The sequence below is a fragment of the Primulina eburnea genome, chromosome 7, assembly GCF_022965805.1.
Source record: "Primulina eburnea isolate SZY01 chromosome 7, ASM2296580v1, whole genome shotgun sequence".
Lineage (NCBI taxonomy): Eukaryota > Viridiplantae > Streptophyta > Magnoliopsida > Lamiales > Gesneriaceae > Primulina > Primulina eburnea.
Genome location: NC_133107.1, coordinates 7,518,229 through 7,541,161, shown reverse-complemented (window position 1 = coordinate 7,541,161; position 22,933 = coordinate 7,518,229). Strand labels below are relative to the sequence as shown.

At 35.1% G+C, this 22,933-nt stretch overlaps 4 protein-coding genes across 5 annotated transcripts; 2 read left to right on the top strand and 2 right to left on the bottom strand.

Annotated features, from left to right (window-relative positions):
- Positions 1–1,503: 1,503 nt before the first annotated feature.
- On the top strand, positions 1,504–3,171 carry LOC140837072 (NDR1/HIN1-like protein 6). Its single transcript, XM_073203075.1, has one exon. It carries the CDS (start codon positions 1,801–1,803, stop codon positions 2,497–2,499), a length of 699 nt encoding a protein of 232 aa, XP_073059176.1. The 5' UTR covers positions 1,504–1,800; the 3' UTR covers positions 2,500–3,171.
- A 128-nt stretch (positions 3,172–3,299) lies between these two features.
- Positions 3,300–6,144, bottom strand: LOC140837071 (uncharacterized). 2 transcript variants are annotated; one of them, XM_073203073.1, is made up of 4 exons: positions 5,927–6,144; positions 4,997–5,828; positions 3,811–3,977; positions 3,300–3,736 (listed from the first exon to the last, which is right to left on the bottom strand). In XM_073203073.1, exons 1-4 carry the CDS (start codon positions 6,106–6,108, stop codon positions 3,730–3,732), a joined length of 1,188 nt encoding a protein of 395 aa, XP_073059174.1. In that variant the 5' UTR covers positions 6,109–6,144; the 3' UTR covers positions 3,300–3,729. The 2 variants fall into 2 exon arrangements, with proteins under 2 accessions (XP_073059174.1, XP_073059173.1); XM_073203072.1 differs by having other exon boundaries at positions 3,300–3,741; positions 5,927–6,142.
- A 340-nt stretch (positions 6,145–6,484) lies between these two features.
- On the top strand, positions 6,485–8,614 carry LOC140837070 (uncharacterized). The gene is made up of 4 exons (XM_073203071.1): positions 6,485–6,712; positions 6,986–7,118; positions 7,220–7,334; positions 8,384–8,614. The coding sequence occupies exons 1-4, from the start codon at positions 6,510–6,512 to the stop codon at positions 8,431–8,433; spliced, it is 501 nt and encodes a 166-aa protein (XP_073059172.1). The 5' UTR covers positions 6,485–6,509; the 3' UTR covers positions 8,434–8,614.
- A 294-nt stretch (positions 8,615–8,908) lies between these two features.
- LOC140837069 (uncharacterized) lies at positions 8,909–18,444 on the bottom strand. Its single transcript, XM_073203070.1, has 13 exons — positions 18,017–18,444; positions 17,538–17,587; positions 16,965–17,235; positions 16,811–16,885; positions 16,670–16,728; positions 16,436–16,571; positions 13,535–13,631; positions 13,380–13,446; positions 11,621–11,719; positions 11,004–11,093; positions 10,330–10,484; positions 9,597–9,698; positions 8,909–9,282 (listed from the first exon to the last, which is right to left on the bottom strand). The coding sequence occupies exons 3-13, from the start codon at positions 17,215–17,217 to the stop codon at positions 9,159–9,161; spliced, it is 1,257 nt and encodes a 418-aa protein (XP_073059171.1). The 5' UTR covers positions 17,218–17,235; positions 17,538–17,587; positions 18,017–18,444; the 3' UTR covers positions 8,909–9,158.
- Between the last annotated feature and the right edge of the window lie 4,489 nt (positions 18,445–22,933).

Sequence of the window (22,933 nt, the reverse complement as noted above, 5' to 3'; positions counted from 1 at the left end):
AGCTTACATTAACTCATGTTGAATGTCGATGACTCTCTTTTAAACTAGTGAATTGGATTGGATGATAGTGGTATAAATTTATAGATAAAAATTTTTGCGTCGTGATTCTTGAGGATCTAGTCTACCATTGACAAAGGTAAATCAATTTTGAAGTTGCTTTCGAAGAGTGTCGTGACCCTCACATGTGAGTCGGTTGCCGAAGATAGCATTTGCCATGTTTATTTGTTCGGCACGGCTCACGTTTCTAAGGTATCTATATATTTTTCTTTCTCAGTTTGTCGTTTAGTGGTGCCAACGATGTCTCTGAAGTCATTAATTGGAATTGACATTGATCATCCTACACAAATTTTAGTGGAATAATCTATCATTTCAAATTCCAATTATCCAATTTCTTTTGTACAACCTTTTTGTGAATTTGTTTTACTACACTGTCCTTATGATGTTTCAGCATATGTACGAACAAGAAAAAAAAACCTTGGGAGTTGGGCCATATTTTTCTTTGGCTATATGTGTAGAAATGGAGATCAAAAGAAACTGAAACTAATTTGTTTTTTTTTTCTTGTGTCATTTGTAGAAATCTTGCGAACAAGTACAAGCTATAATCAATTTCTTGAAACCTTGGGTATTTCTCAATTTAAAATAGTAATTCTTGTTTGATGGATGGAAATATCACATGATTGAGTTCTATGAATCAAAATCTCGAGTTGGAGGCATCGCTGGGCAAAAATTGATTCGGTTGTACTCTTTTATTGTTTTTTAGTAGATTTTATTGCGGGCTTGTTTTTGTTTTTACCTTTTTTTCCTAAACATGGTTAAAGACAACTTTGTTAACTCATGTTGAATGTCGATGACTCTCTTTTAAATTAATTGGATTGAAATTATCCAAACATGCTAGGCACTACTCACTTCCTCACATTTGCATAAGATTGGTCCAGCAAACTTCAGTAATAAGCTAACTTATAAGTAAACTTAAGTAATTTCTCAAGGTTAGTTGCAAATAAAAGTCAACAATTCGGTATAAACGGTATTTAATGATATTATATCAATAAACGGTATTTATGGATAAGTTAACTTAAGTAATTTCTCAAGGTTAGTTGCAAATAAAAGTCAACAATTCGGTACAAACGGTATTTATCGATAATATACCAAAAAAATTAAATACTGAATATTTTGGTAAGAACGGTATGGTAAGAACGGTATGAAATATACACAGTATATATATCTATTTTTTGGGTACCGAAATTTTCGATATACTATACGGTTTTTCTAAAAAAAATGGCATGCCGTACCAAATCAGCCCTAAGACATCATAATTTTTAAAATGTCATTCTACTGATCACGTGGAAATGGAAATATATAGTATCTTATTTCTTGATGTATATTTTTTTATACTTACTTTAGTTTAAAAGCATGCAACATTACTAATGACAATAAAAATGGAGTATTAAAACTTGCTAGAGTTTTAGGTTAACAAACCCACAGACACTAACTCCATTCTGCAGAACGTGCGTTTGACTTTGAGGAACACGGTATCGATGAGTTCCCAAATTCCATTGCCACCTTACTGGCAAGGTTTGCATAGCAGTTCACTATACTAGATATCAAGAAAGGTGAACGACTTTTCCTAACCCACCAAAATTAGAAACATAAATTAACCATACTCAATACCACTTTTCTCCATTCAACCAATACTTATTACATTAAACAATTGGCAGAAGTAAAAGATTCGCTAGCAGATGCTAGTATCGCCATTTCAAAAATAATAAATATTGATATCAGTGGTTGCATACATACTTGTGAATGGCAGACCATCAAAGAATTCATCCAGTCATGATACCGCCTACATGTCCTCCTCGAGATCCTTTCACATCAGTAAAGGTGGATCCATCAGGACGTAATGCTCCGGTAGTGAAAAGGACAAATTGCTGGTGCAAGAGCTTGTGTTGGATAATTACCACATTCATCCTCCTGCTCGTCATAGTTGTGGCTGCTTTAGCCATTCTTTACCTTGTGTTTCAACCCAAGCTCCCGAAATACTCTGTTGACAATCTAAGGATAACAGATTTGACGCTTAATTTTGACTTGACACTTTACACGAGGTTCGATGTCAGTATCACAGCCAATAACCCCAACAAAAAGATTGGAATCTACTACGAGAAAGGGAGTCGTCTTAGTGTTTGGTATAAAGAAACTAACTTGTGCCATGGATCAATTCCCAGATTCTACCAGGGTCACCAGAATACAACATTGCTAGAAGTGGGGCTAACAGGCCAAAATCAATATGGAACAACTCTGCTTCAGGCATTGCAAGAGCAGCAACAGACTGGAAGGATTCCTTTGGATCTTAAGATAGATGTGCCGGTCAGAATTAAATTAGGGATTCTTAAGCTGATGAAAATAAGGATATTAGGCAGCTGCAAGTTGATTGTAGATAGCCTGTCTACCAACAAGTTCATCAGCATCAAAGCCAGTAGCTGTAATTTTGGACTCAAACCCTGAGCACAATTTTTTTTTCTCATGGCTATTTTCCACGAATCTCCTACAGAGTATTACTACCCCTCCCTGCCCCCAAAAAAAAAAAACTTAATCCAATAAAACAATTAGCTTGGTATAGACACCTCTTATTCTTTTTTCTGATATATAGGAGTATATAATTTTTTCCACATTTCATAGTAATATTATGTTCTAATGGTGTCTGCTTCGTCAAGAAAGTAAATCTACAAGGCTTCTACATATTAGTCTTCATAACAAAATCCTGTAGCAGCCATATTATAGAAGAGCGTGAAAAAAAGTGGGCTTGTGTAAGTAACAGAAAATAATCATTCACATATTGCCGTTCCATCTCCATCACCCAATGAATGTTTGCAGTCAAAATATATAAAAATAATTTTCATTATTTTCTAACAAGAATTCAATTGACAGAGCATTTTATTTTATTATATTTTATTAGTAGTAGATTACCATCTGGGCTTGAGATGGGTATTTGGCATGGCCACCGAGCAATCATAAAATGAAATGAGGAAAGCACCTAAGATGGTACCAAGCCAAGAACTATCATAACAAAAAATTAAAAAATCTAAAGATCCTAAACAGTGTTTTATTATCTTCAAACTAGCATAAAACTCTTCGCTAAATTAAAGTTGAAAGTAGGAGGAAATACAACCAAACACTTGCTAAAACTTTACCTCTTACCATGAAATGGAAATTAATAAATCATGCTGTCTTATGTATTATGCTAGTTGTGAAGGTAGCAAACTCATAGAAAGGTGTACAAATTTATCTAACAATATGCACCATGGGAAATCCAAAACCCGGTAGATTGCTCTAAAATGCTGTTTTAACTAGCCCATACATCAAATTTAAAAGGTGAATCAGAGTCACTGAAGCAAGAAGAAATAAAAAAAGATGATAAATTTCTTCATCATCAGACCATAATTGATAATTCCAACCAGCCACAGAACACAAGAAACAACAGCATGAAAATCTTTTCTCTTCCATTGGGTAGAAGCATTCACTCAGGTAATTACTACATGTTAGTCACCAATTAGTGCCCGTGGTCTATGCTCGAAAACACATAAAGACATTCCCGTCTGTGAAACAGCTCGGACAAAAGCCATGTTTGCCGTTAAGGTAAGAGCATACCAGTAATCACCGGTGCCAAAAACCACCTTGTTTTTTAAAGCAAGTTTTCTAGTTGTTTTAAGGCTCGCCAGACGTGTTGATGGACAATCAGGCACTACCCTGGGCCATTTGAATTGTTTGTTACAAAAAAAATTTGGGGGAAAACACATTTGAGGTGCAGAAACTCACTTGAGCAACTTCAGAACGCATTTGGCTCTTATTTTTTCGTTAGGTCCACCATACATTGAAATAAGTTCCTGGAACTCTGAATAAACACTTTGACATATAATTCCTCTTTTTCTGGATATTACAGCAGACAGTTCACTGTGGATTGGACTTTGAATTTCAGAATTGACCTGGCATGAGATGAAAGGTAAGGATCCAGAAAATGGAGACAGTGCGCGATATTTAACAGTAATAATAGGGTATCAATACATCTTCGATGTTGTTTTGCATTTTTTTAACTACAAGGCACGGCCAAAGTCAATTATGGAACTTAAAGGTTGTAATAACATGTTCAGAGGGAAACACAATTCCCTCAACATTGATTCCCAATTAAAAAAGATTTTGCAACATGGATGCAATAATGAGAAGAATCAGAAAGTACCAACTAATTGATACAGAAAGTAACAAGATTGGATGGTCCATGATATGCTAGTGCATTATCAAGTGACCGTTGTTCAAGATAAAACATTGAAAAATCACTAAGGAAACCGAAAAGCTTTATATGCGCTCTGGTACTTCGAGATAATAATTTATCATTTTTTTTTTTGCGATAATGAATAGAGATTGTATAAACATAACTTGCACTTTTAGCTGCAAGATCTCATAACTTAACACCATTAAATGAGAATTAAGAAACATAATTCTATTTTCAAATTAACCTTATCAGGACTGATACCACACTCATTTCACCAATTAAAAATAGGCCAGTGAAATATAGGAAAAAATTGTATCGACGTCCAGGAAACACAGATGATGAGCATGCTTAGTTGGCAAATGCATTTGATTATCATGCACCTCTTCAAGATTTCAACCAACAGATTTAGCCAAAGCAAAGTCTATTCATGCTGATTCAGGCACTTAAGATCCAAAATGTGATCAATCTGCTTCATCTTGATCTGAAAACAGGACATGGTGGAACCATGGAGTGTAAATAAGTAAGTTTAGTGCAGAACAGTAACCCCACTATCCTGAAGAACAACTTTTTGAAAGAAGATGAGCATTGTACATACATATTCCACAAAAGGATTTTCTTGAGATAAACATGATGTTATTGTAAAGAGGGACAAATTACTAAAATGTCACAAATGAAGATAAGAGATGAGCTACATAATCCTGAACAAATATTTAAAGTCAGAAATCAGCATGTTACCTGGGCAATCACAAACTCATAGTTGCCTTTAAAACGATCTATCAACTCACTCTTCGGTGTAGCCAAAAGTCTTTCAGTGCCTCCATTACTGATCCCTGAAACCATCGCAATCATTGCAGTTGTGTCCAAATTAACCAATTTGGCATCCACATCACCCAAAGAAACCTTCAATAATCCAACCTCTGGTGCTGTATCATCGTCCAAAGAGCAGCACCAACACTTCATCCCAGATATTAGAGACCAGAAAGACTTCCCTGGATTCAAATCAGAGAATTCATCAATCTTGTCGCAAGGGACCAGCCTGTCCAACCTCGAAGAACTTGAAAGATTCTTCTCATTTGTCTCGTGACAGTTCTGGTCAACCTTTATTTGAATAACACGAGCCTGGGTGAATGATCTCCCAAGGACCACGTTTGTCCATTCATGATCCAGTTCAAACTCTTCAAAGGAAAACGGGTCCATTTCCAAATCGATACTTTCATATTCATTTTTAATCTTCTGGCAAATATTCCCATCAAGCCCATTTGAGAAAAAAAGCACAAGAGAAGACGGCTTTAGCGTCACAGGCGCTTGACTAGCTGCATCAACAACTTGTTCAATTTTAAATTTCAATCCCTTGTTCTTCTCGGAAGGTCCGCCCTCCCACGAAATGTGTCTAGGATTTCTGTCAGATACAATGAACCACACCGGATTTCCATTGATAGAACAAACTATATCAACGTAAATACTGTGGCAAGGGGATAAAGGAATCGACTTGCAAACGCGGGATACCCCAGTTATGGATGGTAGCTGAAGAACGTGAGCCACGGCCTCTAAGTGACCAACATTGAAACTGCAACGTGAAGTTGCCATGATTTAAACATAATACTCCGCAGTAAGCTTCTTTGATCGATAAAACTTGATGATAGAAATAAATAAATCAACGAGAACCTGTGAGGAGAAGAAGACGGAGTGGAGACGGAAATACGGCGGACAAAGGAGAGCTCGGAGTTAATCAGTCGAAGGAGCGTGTCTTTGGGTCTAATTGTGGCGCGAATTATCCGGTCCCTAAGCGCAATTAACCTTCTCTCGGTATCCTCCACCGCAGAGGCGACGGCTCCAGGCGGCTCCATCTTCTCCGCCGAGAGCGACTTGAAAATTTGGCAAGATTAACATATTATATTTCATTTTCCCGGCCCAATGGGCTAATCAGGTCTATATTAAGTTGGACCCAAAAGTTATGGATTGAAGCCCTTTATATTTATTCTCCGGCCCACATTTATGGTGGCTATGGGCTGGCTATCGGGAGCAATGGGAACTTAAAATGAGCTAATCTCCTCTAAAAAATGCGATAATTTGGGGGTCCAATTTTATCTACCTGATAAGCCCATTGGATTATATTTGGGCCGGACAAAATACAACGGTATTTAATCTTATTATTTTGGGTACAACTTTATATAATCATGGTGGGCTAATCTTATTATTTTAGGTCCAACTTAATATAAAATCATTAATCCACTGGTCGGCCCGACAAATGGAAGAGGAATCGATTGAGGCGGCGGCGGCCGCGCGGCGGGAGAGGCTCAGAGCGCTTAAAGCCGCTCAAGAGCTCCTCAACACTCCCGATGACGATGCTGCTGTTGTTAAACCTCAACAAGCTAGTACAGAAGGGGATCGCAACGATGTGGTACCTCAAAATCAATCCGATGATGAAGAAGAAGAAGATGCAGGAGAGGAGTAAATTTCCGAACTTTCTTTTTCTTCCTTTTTCCTTGGAAAAACGAGCAAGGTTTTAATTTGTAGGAATTGGGAAGTATTTGCTTCCTCTACGTGGATCGATTAGAATTTAGTGATCGCTACTTCGGTCAAGTTGGATTTTTTGTCTCCAGTTCAACTTTTCATTATGAAATTGCTGTCGTACTTTAGGATGATGTTATTGGTTGAACTTGAACACTAGTGCTCAGCATGTAATCGTTTGATTTTTCGGAAACTGGTATTTATTGATTGCAGCAATGTCAATATGAAATTCCGAAACTATCTTCCTCATGACAAGCAGCTTCAAGAAGGCAAAGTCACCCCGCCTGTGTTACCGAAATTTGAAGACCCCGTCCTGGCAGCACCTCCTCCGGAGGAGAAAACTGAGGTCTTTTATCATGTTTTATTTTTCTCCTCCCTCGCCCTTCCGGCCCTCTCACTGTCCCCTGCATTACTTTTGTGATTGGATGTGTTCGGAAAAAATTACAGGATCCATTTCTGAACATTGCTCCAAAGAAACCAAATTGGGACCTGAGAAGAGATGTACAGAAAAGGCTTGACAAGCTTGAAAGACGCACTCAGAAGGCAATGCTGATACTCATGGGTATTGTATCTTCTTTCCCTTGAGAGTAGTTTACTCGATGCCAAATCCTCACATTTACTAGTTTTGCTCACTACATCCTAAGAACCCAACAAGCGGCGGTCTCTAGCCTGAAACCAACTATTAGTGGCACTTTACTCCATGTCCATCTTTGGAGGGGCTGTCACAATTGGGGTAATTCAAAAATTGAGATTTTGGAAGTAGATGAGCTATAAGTTATCGGCTCAAATGCTTTTTACTTTATATAAATCATTGCATATTTTATACTTGCGCAAATTGATTGCCTTTCCGTAAAATATATTAAACGTTACCTTTAACTGGGATTTAGTTATTCATGGCATTTGCTTTCTCTGTCTGGAAAAGAAATCTGTCCAATACATCCTTTCATAATATGCATCGATCATATGCATGGTTAATCTTGCCATTGAACATTAATTTATTCCTGTGTAAAAAGATTACTATTTGCCAATTTTGTGCATACGTTCCAATGTGTCTTGAAGTCAACATAGGAATTTATCAAGAAAAATACAAACCCCTTGCTTCTTGAGAAATATCTAAAGAAAATGCTTTTACGCCACATTAAGGGATTAGTTATACCTATTTATTCAACTTGTGAAGTAGATCTGTTTATTCATTTCTTCTCTCAGAAGGTTTTTAAATTTTTTTATTATTTTTCATTGTTTATGAAAAAATGAAAAGTATTGGAGTCCTTTTGGTTTGTGAGCATAACTGAGACCCCCTCATTCTCATGCATAAAGCACATCGTGTTGATCGTTGGGGCCTGGGAGCAAATGAGAACTATTTCTTTTAGCCCTACAAAGACCACTGACTAGTTCGAGAGAAGTAGTAGCGTGCTTCTGGTTTGTGAAGATAACTGGTTTTTTGTTTGCCCTCATCTCAACATGCAGCGGCACGTCAAAGTTTTATTGATGCTATTTTTCTAGCGTGTAACATTCCCTTCATAGGTTCGCTAGGTTGCTCAGCATCTTACAACATACACGTGATGTACATTGCTTTAAAGTTGCAGCCTTGATTTTGATTCTCTTGTGCAGAACGAGAGGAACAAAAAAGGAGTGCCGCAGAAGATAACGGCATGGCATGAATGGTGGAGAGAAGGGAATAAAAAGAAAATGCCCTTGAGACTTTAGATTTAAATTAGAGATTAAGGTCAATGTAGTTTAGTTGGAGACGTCCTTTTTACAATTCCCATGAGTTGGTGTGAAAGATATTTGTTTACTTTCCTTCATTTTTGTTTTGGATTGCTTTGCTTAGAATTTGTACAATCTCAGGAACACAAATGCACACGAGAAGATATGTATGGAGGCGGCTTCTCGAGTTTACGTTCAAATTTGTAAAACTAAAATAATAGCTGAATTATCATGCCTTTAAAACATGAAGTAGCAAGCCTTCAACACATACAGCATGATTTTGCTCGGATAAGGGGAAAACAATCCAAAGAAGAATGACTACAAACACTCAAATGTTGTGTTCTAATACATCGCAAATATTTATCAACAGCTCTCTCCAACCATTCAATATGATTCTAACTTTACCTTGTGAAGTACAAAGAAAATGTCTGCACAATAAATTATATATTTGTCTGTCTGTTTCCACACAATCTCAATCATACAAGGTATATTCGGCTGAAGAACTACATCCTTCGGGAGATGGAGCTTCGAAGTGACATACAATCAACAACAATAATTAAAAGGAATGGACCCAAAAAAATTTCTGGACAAGGCTTTTACAACACTATTCTGGAGGACCTCGATAGCCAGATATTTAATATGTTCGAAAAAAATTTAACCAGACCTTTGATTGGATAGATTACACTTTAACGGAAGCGTGAGCTTCTTCATTATTCCAACAGGAGTCCATAAGAGGAAGCTGGTATTCATCAGGTTTCAGAGCCAAAGCAAAGTCTGGTAATGTAGGTGCTGTCTCCATAATTCTACACCCAAATTTTGGAATGTGAAATTGAGAATAACAAAGTCTGTATCAATTTGCTAGTACGTCACTTGAATTTATGAGACATCACCACATGGCATACTATCTAAAAGATATACACCCTAATAGCAAATGTTGACATAAACGATAGATGTCTACCATGAGCTCTTTAGTAGAGAGTTAGAGACCACGACTCAACACATCAAAGTCGTGAATTAGCCAACTTAAGCATTAAGTTCTGCTTACTAAGCTAATAAATAATGCGAAATTCTGTGAAAGCAAATAATCAGATGCTTAGATTCGTCTGTCAGTACTTACTTTTCATAAGTGTATAGATCCTTGTTGATTCGCACCTTGTTAGAAGTGTCCTTAGGAATCTTTTCAGACAGATACTTCATGGTTCCCCAAAGTGGTGTGTTCCTGCACAAAAAATTGCAATTTATTATTCCCATACATGTCATTTAGCAGTTCAACGCCGTGCATTATTCTACAGGAACTGGTTCTCAAAACATAAGTTAGGTAGAAATATAGAAGACAAAGAACACCCCGCAATAGAAGCATTAAAGGCTTGGTTGGACCTGTACAATTTCTTTTGAAGGATTAAATCTTTACAGATTAACATGCACATTATATTTCACTGCAGATTGAAAAAATAAAATGGTGACGTTTCTTAACAATTTTGGACCCTAAATCGCTAAAAGACACCCACCGATTGATTACCAAGACTGAAGGTAGATATGTGAGGACTATTCAAAACATGCTGCTATCACAAACGGAAACCGAACTGAAAAGAGGAGAGGTAACTTTAGCATAGATGAGAGTAGATTTCCATATCAAGTGAATGAAGATTGAAGAAGAAAATTTTCTTGACCCAATTTAATAATTTTCTGAAATCCTGAGTGTAGGAGGAGTGGCAGTACATTTCCATGAAATTTGAATTGTAAAGTATCTGGATGGGGAGCAAACCAGAATCCTCGCGTATATAAGATGATTTCGAAGTTTAATTGTATATAGTCCTCATAACAAGAGATAAAGGGGGAACCAAGATTACCTAGAGACCGGAACTGATGCATTAAAAGCTTCACCTGTCTTCTTGCTCTCTTTGAGATATTCGTCTGCTGCTTGCAGAGCAGCAACGGCCATCCCATGGGACTTCTCTGTATTCCCCTCATCGAGAATTAAACCATGGTAGTAGTATGCTGCAGCCTATGATAATATCAAAATATTGTGTTAAACAAAAGTTCGAGATTATGAGAAGAGTTTTGAAAACTAAATTATTATGATAAAGGACATCCTGTTTTAACAGCATATTGATACCAAAATATCAAAACAAAGTGATAATTTTGTAAAATTACGAGAAAAAAATTGCTCTGTATGATCTACTGTGACAGTTGATCACGTGGAACAGTCACATCCCATCAATTCTACTTCATTGTTGTGCAGGAACCCCAACATATCTTATTTCGGACTGAAAGATATAACCAGAATAATAGATTAATTAGTTAGCACACGTATCCTCCTAATCAGATTTTACACACGAGTAATCCTCGAGAAACTTCAAATTTCAATTTTGTAGAAATAACTACAGTGTCAAGAGGTTAAGGTGGTAACGAGCAGAGGGAGTATGAAAGTGTATGACATTTCAAGTTCCTTCATAGTAATTTCTATTGGCCATATCTTGCAATGCAACATAAATAACGGCAATTTTAAGACATTAAACAATACCTTAGCCTCAATGTGTTTCCACTTCACGAATAGTGAATGCTTTTCTCCCCAACCATTTGCCAGTGGAAGGTTCATGATGTTATCTTGGGCCTACAAAGTGACAATCTCACGAACTTAACCTCCTAAAATCATAAAAGGAGTTATAACCATGGAGCTAATGAAGGAAAACACAGACGAACTCTGTTCAACTCTTCAGTATGAACAAACAAAAAGTAATTGGGAAGGTTCGATTCAACCACACTGCTATAATGAAATGATTATTCTTTGAAACCCATGAATCTAAGTCAGTAAAAGATTGAACAACTGAACAAAATATTGAGGATGCTGCTTGCAAAAACCAGAAGTGATGAGTTTGAAAGCCCCCTTTATGCTCTAATCGATTTATGCTAATGGTAAATATATTACAACCATGAACTTGAAGTAATTATTCTCAACAAAAGTTAACTTGAAAACTGCACAATGAGGTAAGGCAGAATATAGTCTTAAGAAGGAAAAATAGAAAGCCCGTGAGTTTTAATACTGATACAATTGACAGCTACCAAGCCAAATCAAATAACCAAACAATTTTAAAAGGTTATTTACATTGGATAAAAAAGGAAAACAAAATCCATTAATACCTGCTGCCAGTATTTTACCATCTCACAAGCAAGTCTTCTTTTCACAGCTAGGGTGGCCTTGGCACTATCGATTGCAAGTCCCAGCTGAATATCAACACCCTATTCCAAGGAGATGTAAGGCCCAGAGAAATATAACTTGATATAACTTAAACAAGCATCGTAAGTGAATTAAATTGCATGAACAATGTAGACATATAGTGATGATAACTAATTTGCAGGAATGATGTCTTAGCCAGACTATAAAGCAAACCAAAATTATGGGTCTTACCAACTTCATGTAAATTCAACAGAACAAAATATTCAATAATGGGGATAAATGAAATATACAGCAAAATGAAGAAAACCCAACAAGCATAATGTACACAACGGCTTGTGCTTTTCCATGTGGCTGTAAGCCAAATATCAAGTGCTAACAAGAATGAGAAACATTGATGACTATAACTAACAAACTGTAATTGCTTGATAACCCAGTAAGACCATAGCATTTATTCACTAACACAAACCCACATGCCCTAGGTAGAATAGGGGAGCTTAAGTGAAATGTGACAGCTCTATTAGCAGTGGCATGGGATATTTTTACACATGGCAAAAGGTAGTTTTCTGAAGTTTTAATCGATCAAAATGCACTATAACTACATATATCTTGCCTACCCTATGAAAAGTGCATTCTCAAGTAGAGAAGTCATTAAAATTTGATTTATTTATTTTCCTAATTACCACACGAGCATTCATATTCTTCAAAGCTCCAGTATTAGTTAAGTTATACAAATCAACTTGCTTCAACCATAATGATGATGCAAGAGCGAAGGGACGCGAATAGACAGCAGATAATCAGAAGCATGCATAATTGCTACATAATGTCAATGATTAATATTTTTTACAAAGGGGATATTACATACTTTTGAGTTGCTGAATAATGTTGCTTTTGTTTCACTAAAAATTTGAATGACGTCCAATATTCACTAATCAGTATTTTTAATAGACACCGACAATAAAGAATAACTAATTTTAGAATAAGAGTAAAAAATAATCCATCTCAGCAGGACCAGGTTTTTATGATTGAACATACCTTGCCAACTGTTGGTACAAGGGGTGAGATGTCACTTTTTGTGCAATAAAATATTAATTGACTTCTAAATTGTTAGGTTTACAAGTCTTCTCGGACTCATAATGGTGTATAAAGATAGAAATGGATATGCCATAAGTTTCAAAGGTCACACGAGATCACTAATAAATTTGTCAAAGACACCTGTAAATATTTATGACCTCTGATGCCGTTTGTCACATAAATTGTTACAAATGATCTTATGAAACTTGTGGAAAAGATTGCTTCCCTAGTCATAGCCGCAACTGCTCTTTCAGAAAATGTCACAATTAAAGCATGATTCTTAATGGGAGTCACTCAATCAAACAATTTCACACAATTGCTCTTCCCTTATCTCTTAAGATATCATGCATCATATCCAATTGGAAGCCATTCATGGGGAAAATGTGAAGAACTTTCCATTATATCAAGTTTAAACGTTTTGTTGAAATTTCAATAGACTAAATGAAGTCTAAGATGTTTCATTAGCTCAGACGCCATCCACCATGATCATGAACTGTGTTGATCATGCAGCTTCAAGGGCCGACACTTTGCGACACTATCATGACTCACAAAACCAAGAAATGTAAAATGACAGCATTTTCAATATCTAAATAAGTTTAAATAGTGGCAACATGATAACAAGTAAGGTGGCAACTTCGCGAACCAGTATACCTGCCCTAGTGCTTGGAGGCAAAGTGCTCGTAGAACTCCTTCAGCAAGATCCACAGGAAGATTTCTCCTAAAGAAAAAAGTTAATTGGGCGAAAAAGTGAATCCATATCATATAATATTTTTCCTTTTGATCATCTACAGCACATAACGGGATACCTTAGTTCACTGGGAAAATGTGGGAGAACATGTCGGACAGCACAATCAAGGTAACCGGCAGCCTTCAAGAAAACATCAACAGAAGATCGTCGATTCTCTGTTGCAAAATGTAGAAAGCACAGAAGAAGTGAGAAATTTAATAAAAGCCAAAAAAAAAAAGGGAACATGCTGTCTTTATTCTATCATGTTTGTTCAAGCCATTGTACAGTTAACTTCCAGCTGGATGCATAATTTCTACGTCAGTTTTATTTACAATTTCCTTGAAATAAATGAACCTTCATTCAAGGATACATACTGCTGATAACAATCTGATTCAAAAAATTAATCCATAAGAGATGTGTAGCTTAATTTTTAAGATTTCTACAATCCATTTTTAATCCTTCAAGTGAAACTCTTTTCTATTATTGGGTGCAAAGAGACTCAAAAACACACCCTCTCCATCAGACTGTCCTCACTCATGCACCAAATGGGGTTACAAGCTATGATATCATGCTGAATGGCCAACGTTTTGAGATTGTAAGCTATTAGTGACATTTGATACTTATGATCTTCAACGTATATGTATACGATGAGACATGAGCATTCAGCATTCACCACATAACAAAGAAATCAATAGATCTGGGCCTTATCTCATGCTGGTCGAAGCGCCTTTCCCTGCTCCCCAATTACTTGATAGAGCGCTTCACTTTTTTATTATTGACCACTAAAAGCAGCTAACCAATTTTATCACTTCAAATTTGTATCTAAAATTATGTGTCGCTCATTGTCATTTGTACAAAGCGTCCAATAAATGATGATTGCTTGTGCATTGTGTCATTAATAGCCAGGCAAATGAATGAGGTATAATTTCTACTGAAACAGCATCTTCTATCACTCATGACGGCAAGCACGAACACAATGATCTCCCTAAAAATGCAACTTAATTAAAGTGTAAAATCTTTCTTCAAATATACATCATCTCATGTAGACTCAATCCCATTTCACAACTGAATATCCCAGTAAGGAAAAAATTGTGTTAAACTGATTTGATTATGACCATAGCATCCATCATTGATGACTTACTAGCATGCTCACAGTAGAAGAACTAGCACATTCCAGATCTTTTATCATATATGCCAACAAAATGTACATTGATTCACCTAACCAAAAACAATGTTGTTAGGATCAAGCGTTTATAGGACAAAATATATAGTTGTTAGTCAAAGTGCAACTTTATTTCCCTATACTTGTGGCAACACAGATAGCACCTACTTGAGAGCTAATGAGTCGGGTTGTTAAACCCATGAATCGAGAGAGGTGTATGTCTATCTGGTGGTGGTGTCTCATGTCCCTTATAATTATTCTTACTATTTCCCTACCCTCCGGCCTTGTCAGTATTACCCGCTAAGATCAAGCAACCAGATCAAACGGCACAACGTCAACAGTTTGACGCACGAGAACTTTCAGGAGGTCACTCATCCCAGCATTATTCTCACTAATGCACGCTTAGCCCAACATCCCCACAAGAATTATAGAAAAAAGTCTCTTGGGAGACTTGAACACATGATATCGCTCTGATACCAATTGTTAGGATCAAGCGTTCACCACTAGCCAAAAGTTATAATTGTTAATCAATGCGCAACTTTATTTTCTTATACTCGTGACAGTGCAGAGCAGTGTTCTAAATGGCGGTCGAGGCGGCCGCCTAGGCGGTAGGCGGCCCTCGACCGCACCGCCTATGCATGAGGCGGGTGTCGAGGCGGGTCGAGGCAGGTCGAGGCGGGTCGAGGCGGCGAGTAGGCGGGTCGAGGCGGCGAACAGGCGGTCGAGGCGGGCGAGGCGGCGAGCAGGCGGGCGAGGCAGTAGTCAACAATTTTAAAAACCTAGTCAACAATTTTAAAAACCAAGTCAAAGCCAGCTAATTTTAAATATTAGGACTATTTAAAGGTCTTACTTGGAGAATGGTAGTGGAGGCCTCGGGAGCGGATGAAGTGCTACATCCAAGGAGGAGTGCAAGGAACATCCCCATTAGAGAACTTAATGAATATTTAGAAACATCGGAGGAGGAGAATGAAGAAAATGTTGATTGAGTCCGATGATGAGAGGATAATGGATGTAGTAGATGGTGCATATGTAGATGATTTGGAAGATTAGTTATATTTAGTCTACTACTTGTTCTAATGATGGATAATTGATTTAAACTTTGAAAATTTAAACTTAGTTTTTTGGTAAAAAAAATATATATTACTTCGTTAGCATAATAACATTAATATAATGATGAATCTTTATTAATTGCACATTATATAGATGATATTATATTTCGTGCTTAAACATTATTTAATTGCACATTTTACATAAAAATGATAATATTGCATGATTATCTATAAAAAATTACTTAACAAAATCCAACCGCCTAGGCGGCCGAGGCGGTAGGCGGTCACCGACCGCCCCGCCACCGTCTCCCGCCATTTACAACCTTGGTGCAGAGTGCACTTACTTGAGTTCTAATGGGTTGTGCTGTTAAGCCCATGAATATGGGGAGTTGTGTGTCTATCCGCTGGTGATATCTCATATCCTAAAAGATTGGTCTTATCGTTTCCCTATCGTCGGTCATGCCCCCAGCAGAGACAATATTACCCGTTAAGATCTGACGTCGTTTTTCTATGGCCCACCTAACCAAATAGATCAAGCGACACAATGTCATCAGCTTGACGTACGAGAACTTCTCAGGAAGTCACTCATCCCAATACTACTCTCACTCATGCACTTTTAACCCAACAAATATTATAATTTGTTTTCATTTAGGTGTCTGAAAATATGAAAATTGCCTGATAACATACAGACAAATGAGTGAGAAAGATCGTATATAACGAAAATTGATTAATTGCTAAAATTACATATAATTGGAGAAAGCTTGAGTACCTTCTGATAACTTTGGCTGATAGCCATCAATGGATGTTCTTGGAAGAAGTAATAGATTGGCTTGTGATAATGCTACCATGGCCATCAAATGCAAAACGGATAATATTTCATACCAAGTGCTAAACATTTCCGTTTCCTGGAGATATTGATAATGATAATGAGATTAACAGTGCTTTGAACGCAAAAGAACAAGTGAAAAAAGTTATGGATCTGAAGGTAAAATCTAAGCGGCACCTCTGCTTCGTCCTCTTGATTAATCCAAACAAACTGTACTTTGTGTTGCAATGGACTGCCTGCACAAAACAAAGGAGTGTCTCTCAAAAGTATGATTTCCATGAAAAGTTTAGTATCTGGATTGGTGTTGGAAATGCTTACCATTTTTAACCAATCCCAAAATAACTGGCAAATAGTCTTCCAGAGCCAGAAGAAGATCACCCAGAGTTGAACCTCCTGCAAGGAACAGATGATCAAACATCCATATCAGGAATTTTAGATACCACAAAATTTTTTGGTCATCTCTGCGACCAACCATGTTGAGTAGCACTTTTCCGTCTTGTTCTTGTAATCGTCGGAGCTTCTTGCCCTGCCATGACTACTATTCTGGTTCTGAGAGCCGAAAGGCGTTCAACTAAGCTTTTAGAGATGTGATCACCTAATGACTGAGAGAAATCAACAGGCTTAGGGATCCGTAAACATGGGACAAATACAGAAACCTCCCCGATATTTGATGGCCTCCTCCTGTTTCCACCTGTATCATTAGGAGTTGATAGTAGGCATCCCATGTCCTATATTTTTTTTATCTGCCAACAGAAGCACAATTCAGAGGTGCAACTCAGAAGATCGACCACAAAAAGTCATCAAAAAGGCAATATGATAGTTTCAAGATGTACAAGCACACATCGAGAATCGGTTTCTTGTTTACGACCAAAGATGGTTAAAATGATGCACAAAAGATTCACACGAAAATAAGAAAACAGAGTACAGGTGGAGAATAAAGAGGTGAAGTGAATAAAACTACACAACTAACAAAGTAACTGACAACTCACGGGTGGTGGCGAGATTATGTCAAACTGTATAAATACTGAGTGGTAAATGTGCTTACCAGGCGTTTTAGATATCAGAAGATAGATGAGTAAATTTGTCCAGTACTTTCTGCAACAGACAGAATAATAAGAAATGAAATTCAGATCAAAATTAAAAATGGAAGTAAATATTCAAGAAAAAAACTGGCTACATCAATGTCACAAGAAAGGCATGAAAAATCGACAGCTCTCTCGTGCTTCCTTTACTAATGCTAATAGCCCTTGATGCTCCCTCATACATTCAGTTAAACAAAAAAATTTCACATTTCCTGTTTTCCATTTTATAGAAAAAGGAGCATTTAAGATCAGACTACAGCTAGCTACTGAAAAACACGATAAAGCTATAATTTCAAATTTCAATATTCACAACAGTAAATTAATTAAAAAGAAAAAGAAAACCAAAAAGGAAAACCTTTCAATACCGCAAGACAAAACAAAGGGACCAATCCACTCCATCAGTACACAGAAAAACATAAACGCGCGGAATAAAAATTTTCACCTGAAGCAGAACAGGGCCGTTGAATCCCATCAAGCACGGGAACATGAACGAGCGGACAAATGATAAAGATGCGATCTTAACGGTTTTTGGAATCGATTCTCTTGTGGGTTTCGGTCAAAAGTGATGAGACTATAGCAAAGTCAATAGTTATTGAAAATTTCAGTCAAAAAAAAAAATTCAACGTGAACATCAATTGCAGAAAAATGGACAATTCAATCGAAAGGCGAGACAAAGATATATGAATCAATTGGGAATTCGAAGCTCGGACGTGGAGTGAAAATGTTGATGAGCAAACGTAGCAAGTAAACAAGAGAAGATAAGGAATGGAAAATCTAAAAGCTTGCTTTCGTGTCGATCATTGTTACTTGGGGGAGAGATTTTGAAGTTTGAAGCTCATCTCACCTGACAACTCTTTTTTTATTCCTTTATATTTACAACGGACCTAAGTAGATATACCAAATAAATAGAATGAAATCTATCTATGTAACACACACGCACATACACACACATATATATATATATATATATTGTATATATATATTGTACATATATTGTATATATATATATATATTGTATATGAGTAGGACAACAGACCTAAGTAGATATACCAAATAAATATAATCAAATCTATCTAGACACACACACACACACACATATATATATATATATATTTATATTAGTAAGTCTCCTATAAGACGGTTTCATGAATATTTATTAGTAAGACGGATAACTCCGATTCATATCTAACATGATTAATATTTTTGACAAAAAAAATATATAGAATTTGATTGTATATCGGCCTCACAAAATTGATTCATGTAACGATCTTATAAAATTTTTGTCACATATAGAATAACATAGTCAAATCTATATAAGAAACAACTTAGGTATACAAGTATGGAGCTTATAATAATAAAAATTACCACTTAAGTTATATTTACTTATAATAACAATACAACTTAAATCTTTTAAATATTATAGCAGTAAAAACGTCATGTTTTAATAGTTTTCTATACTTGAGAAAATATTATTTCTCCTGACAAAATATATATATATATTAAAAATACATTTGGATAGTCTAAATGTAACCAAAATAGAGTAGAGTATTTCATTCCGACTAAAAATAAATTCTCTTATTTTCAATAGAGAGTTTTTTTAGCTCATTATTTGGCCACTAATACGAAATTTTATTTATTATTTATTTATTTGGTATCTTTCAAATCGAATTTTTAGTCTATTTAAGTTTATAATTATAAAAATCAATTAAAAACTCAACTATGCCTAAACAAGGAGGACAAAGAGAATGAGTCGTGGCGCATAATATATAGCTTTTCAATGCATCGAATATAACCTTTGGTGAAGGTCGTATTCATCACCTGTATTTTTCAACATCATAAAACTTTTAGTCCTCTTTGAAATAATTAAATAATCTCATTATTTCATCTTTCTGTAGTAAAAGTATTTATACTTTTTGTAAGAAATTATTTAAATGATCATCGTTGTACTAAACAAAAATTTACGTGAGATCAAACTCGGACCTAACATATTAAAATCAATTATGATCATTGGATCCGTCGTCGTAAAAGTCACGTGATCGATAATTTATTAACATTTATTAGCTGGTATTGGTTAATATACACACATAGGCGTGAAAGTGTTAGAGACTATAACATGTTTTTCCTTCTTGTATAAAAACTTACAATTGTACGGACACATTGATTAGAATGGTGAAATAGAATGAAAGTGTTTTCCCTCCACACAACAGTGTTCAACATTACCTTTTATTTTTATTTTTGATTTCATTAGATGTGTTAAACAAATAATAATCATGATGTCGTTTTTTTTTTTTCACTACAACAATAAATGGCTTGTTGTTACATTTTTTTGTAGATACTTTTAATTAAATGTTGTTATAATACTTTTAATTATAAAAATGTCATGTTTTTTTTTATTCTCACATTTATTTTATCTAATTTTCCCTCATCTAATATTTATCCAACCTAAATATTCCCACATTTGTTATTGTCACTATAAATAACATACACGACACTTTTAGTTGTCATTATAAATGATTTTAACTGACATATAAATTTGACATTATTACTATAATAACAAGACATGTATAAATGTATTTAAAACATGACTTTTCCTGACATTTAAAATTGTCATTATATGAATAATTAGTGACACGTATGAAGTTGTCATTAACATCTTATAATGACATGAAAAAATGTCAGGAAGTTTAAGACGACGTTGGAATAGAGGACATTTGTTGGAGGTATCACTAAAACTTAAATGTCACTAAATATTGAATATGATGACATTTATGAGTGTCACCATGAGTATTTATTCTTGTAGTGTTTTGTTAGCATGATTAGGATTGTATTGCCTCAAATTCGATGATTGTCTCTATTGTACCAAGACGAATCTTTCTAACGTGCTTATGTCCTCGCTCACCCGCACCTTAGGAAACTTTCTAAGGTGTCATCCATCCCAAAGTTGTCTCAAATCAAGCATGCTTAATTTTGGAGTTCTTATACTCCTTCTTTTCGGGAGCTCATAACAAATGAACTCCAAAGTTCAGCGTGCTTGACTTGGGACGATTATGAGATGGGTAACCTCTTAGGAAGTTTCTTACGTGCGTGTGAGTAAGGACAAAAGCACACTGGAAAGACACGTCTTGATCCAATGGGAACATCCGTCGAATCTGAGGTGTTATAAGGATCACTACAAGAATAAATGCTTATGGTGACATTCATAAGTGTCATCATATTCAATATTTAGTGACATTTAAGTTTTAGTGACATCTCCAACAAATGTCATCTATTCCAATGTCGTCTTAAACTTACTGACATTTTTTAATGACATTATAAGATGTTAATGACAACTGCATACGTGTTACTAATTATTCATATAATGACAATTTTAAATGTCAAGAAAACTCATGTTTAAATACATTTATAGATGCCTTATTATTATAATAATGACAAATTTATATGTCAGTTAAAATCATTTATAATGACAACTAAAAGTGTCGTGTATGTTATTTATAGTGACAATAACAAATGTGAGAATATTTGGGTTGGATAAATATAGGAGGAGGGAAAATTAGATAAAATAAATGTGAGAATAAAAAAACATATTAGATTAGTTATCCTGACATTTTTAATTGATGTCATTTTTTATATGGAGGGAGACAATTATTTTCCTCCCTCCAATATTTATCTAACCCAAATATTCTAACACTTATTTATAGTGATTTTTTTTAGTTTTTTAACGATTTTTTACGATGTGGGAAAAGTAATCGTTTGCCTCCATATAAAAGATGACATCAATTAAAAATGTCATGATAACTAATCTAATATTTTTTTTTTATTTTCCATATTATTAATTTTTTACAAGTGTCATTATTAAGTATTTGTAACAACATTTAATTAAAAGTGTCTACAAAAAAGTGTCACAATAGCCATTTTATTGTTGTAGTGGATATTGTATTAATACGCAAACAAACATAAAGATGAACTATTGTCACGGTGAAAAATTTAGGAAAATGGAATGCCTAATTATAGTTTTGGAATGGCAAGGCGTGCATGGCAATAATTAGGCATCAAGGAAGAATGTTTACATGAGAAATATAAATATCAATCGACATCCCGCAAACATTCAAACCTACATACAATTATATATATATATATATTATTACGTCTATTTTTTGGCATGATCTATGGTGCGATATTGGATGGTAAGGAGATATTATCAAGGATTATATATTTAATTAATAGCCATATAGAACTAGGCGATAGTGCCCTGAGGATAACATAAAACGAACACAGAAAAAACACTTAAATAGCGACGGAATTATTTGAATTTTCCAACCGTTTTAGTTGGACAAATTACCATTGTTTTTTTTAAATTGTGGTCATATTAGGGACGGGTTAATATAAACTGTGGCTTGATGCGGATGTGTTCATGCTACATGAGGATGTAAATATAGGGTATGTCTCTTTTGAGACGGTCTCATGAATCTTTATCTGTGAGACGGGTGAACCCTACCGATATTCACAATAAAAAAATAATACTCTTAGCATAAAAAGTAATATTTTTTCCTGGAAGACTCAAATAAGAGATCTGTCTCACAAAATATAACTCGTAATACCGTCTCACACAAGTTTTTGTCCAAAATATAATGAATAATGTGTATGATGTGGAACCTCAATTCGGTAAGAAAGACATATGTTTGACAGAATATTTTGTAAATGATGATATAGATTTTACTTATTATAAATTTTTCATTTGTGCAGTTAAATTTTTTTTATAGAATAATAAAAAATTTATAATTTACAACCAAAAAAAACCTTATTAAGTTTTTTACCCCTATGGTTTTGAAATCCTCATTAATAACATGAATAATTTTTTGTTTATGACAAGACACTATATTTGTCATAGAGTATTCATATTTCAATAATTATTGTGTGACATGCAAGAATGAACATATTTTTAATTTATTCCAAGCCTCTCTCGTCAATAATTATTCATATTTAAATAATTATTATACACATACGTGCAACATTTAGAAACTCATAATCCTAATCGATCACGTCATTAATCCTGAAAAATATTTATATTTTTGTATCTGAATTTTAAAATCAAAAACTTGTTCTCGAACTAAAAAAGAAAAATATTTCTAATTCGAGTTTATTCGAAATTTCGAATTAGCGAAAATTCAAGCTCATCCAATTATTTTAAACTTAATTATCTTATTTCATTAAGGAATCATTCAAGAGCTATAAAATAGAATAATGATTTGGAGTTATTGATTTTAAATATTTTCAAATAAAATGAAGCATTAATTTATTTTCCGTAATTATTTGGTGACGTACAATTTCACGTTTGAGTAATCTATGCGGCAACTACTTC

Coding starts and splice junctions, on each gene's coding strand:
- LOC140837072 (XM_073203075.1), top strand. CDS start 1,801: ATGGCAGACCATCAAAGAATTCATCCAGTCATGATACCGCCTACATGT.
- LOC140837071 (XM_073203072.1), bottom strand. CDS start 6,108: ATGGAGCCGCCTGGAGCCGTCGCCTCTGCGGTGGAGGATACCGAGAGA. Junction 5,829..5,926: donor CCGTCTTCTTCTCCTCACAG/GTTCTCGTTGAT, acceptor TTCACGTTGCAG/TTTCAATGTTGGTCACTTAG. Junction 3,742..3,810: donor TGCGTTCTGAAGTTGCTCAA/GTGAGTTTCTGC, acceptor CAAATGGCCCAG/GGTAGTGCCTGATTGTCCAT.
- LOC140837070 (XM_073203071.1), top strand. CDS start 6,510: ATGGAAGAGGAATCGATTGAGGCGGCGGCGGCCGCGCGGCGGGAGAGG. Junction 6,713..6,985: donor GAAGAAGATGCAGGAGAGGA/GTAAATTTCCGA, acceptor TATTGATTGCAG/CAATGTCAATATGAAATTCC. Junction 7,335..8,383: donor GGCAATGCTGATACTCATGG/GTATTGTATCTT, acceptor TCTCTTGTGCAG/AACGAGAGGAACAAAAAAGG.
- LOC140837069 (XM_073203070.1), bottom strand. CDS start 17,217: ATGGGATGCCTACTATCAACTCCTAATGATACAGGTGGAAACAGGAGG. Junction 16,729..16,810: donor TTTGGGATTGGTTAAAAATG/GTAAGCATTTCC, acceptor TGTTTTGTGCAG/GCAGTCCATTGCAACACAAA. Junction 10,485..11,003: donor GGAAACACATTGAGGCTAAG/GTATTGTTTAAT, acceptor ATATTATCATAG/GCTGCAGCATACTACTACCA.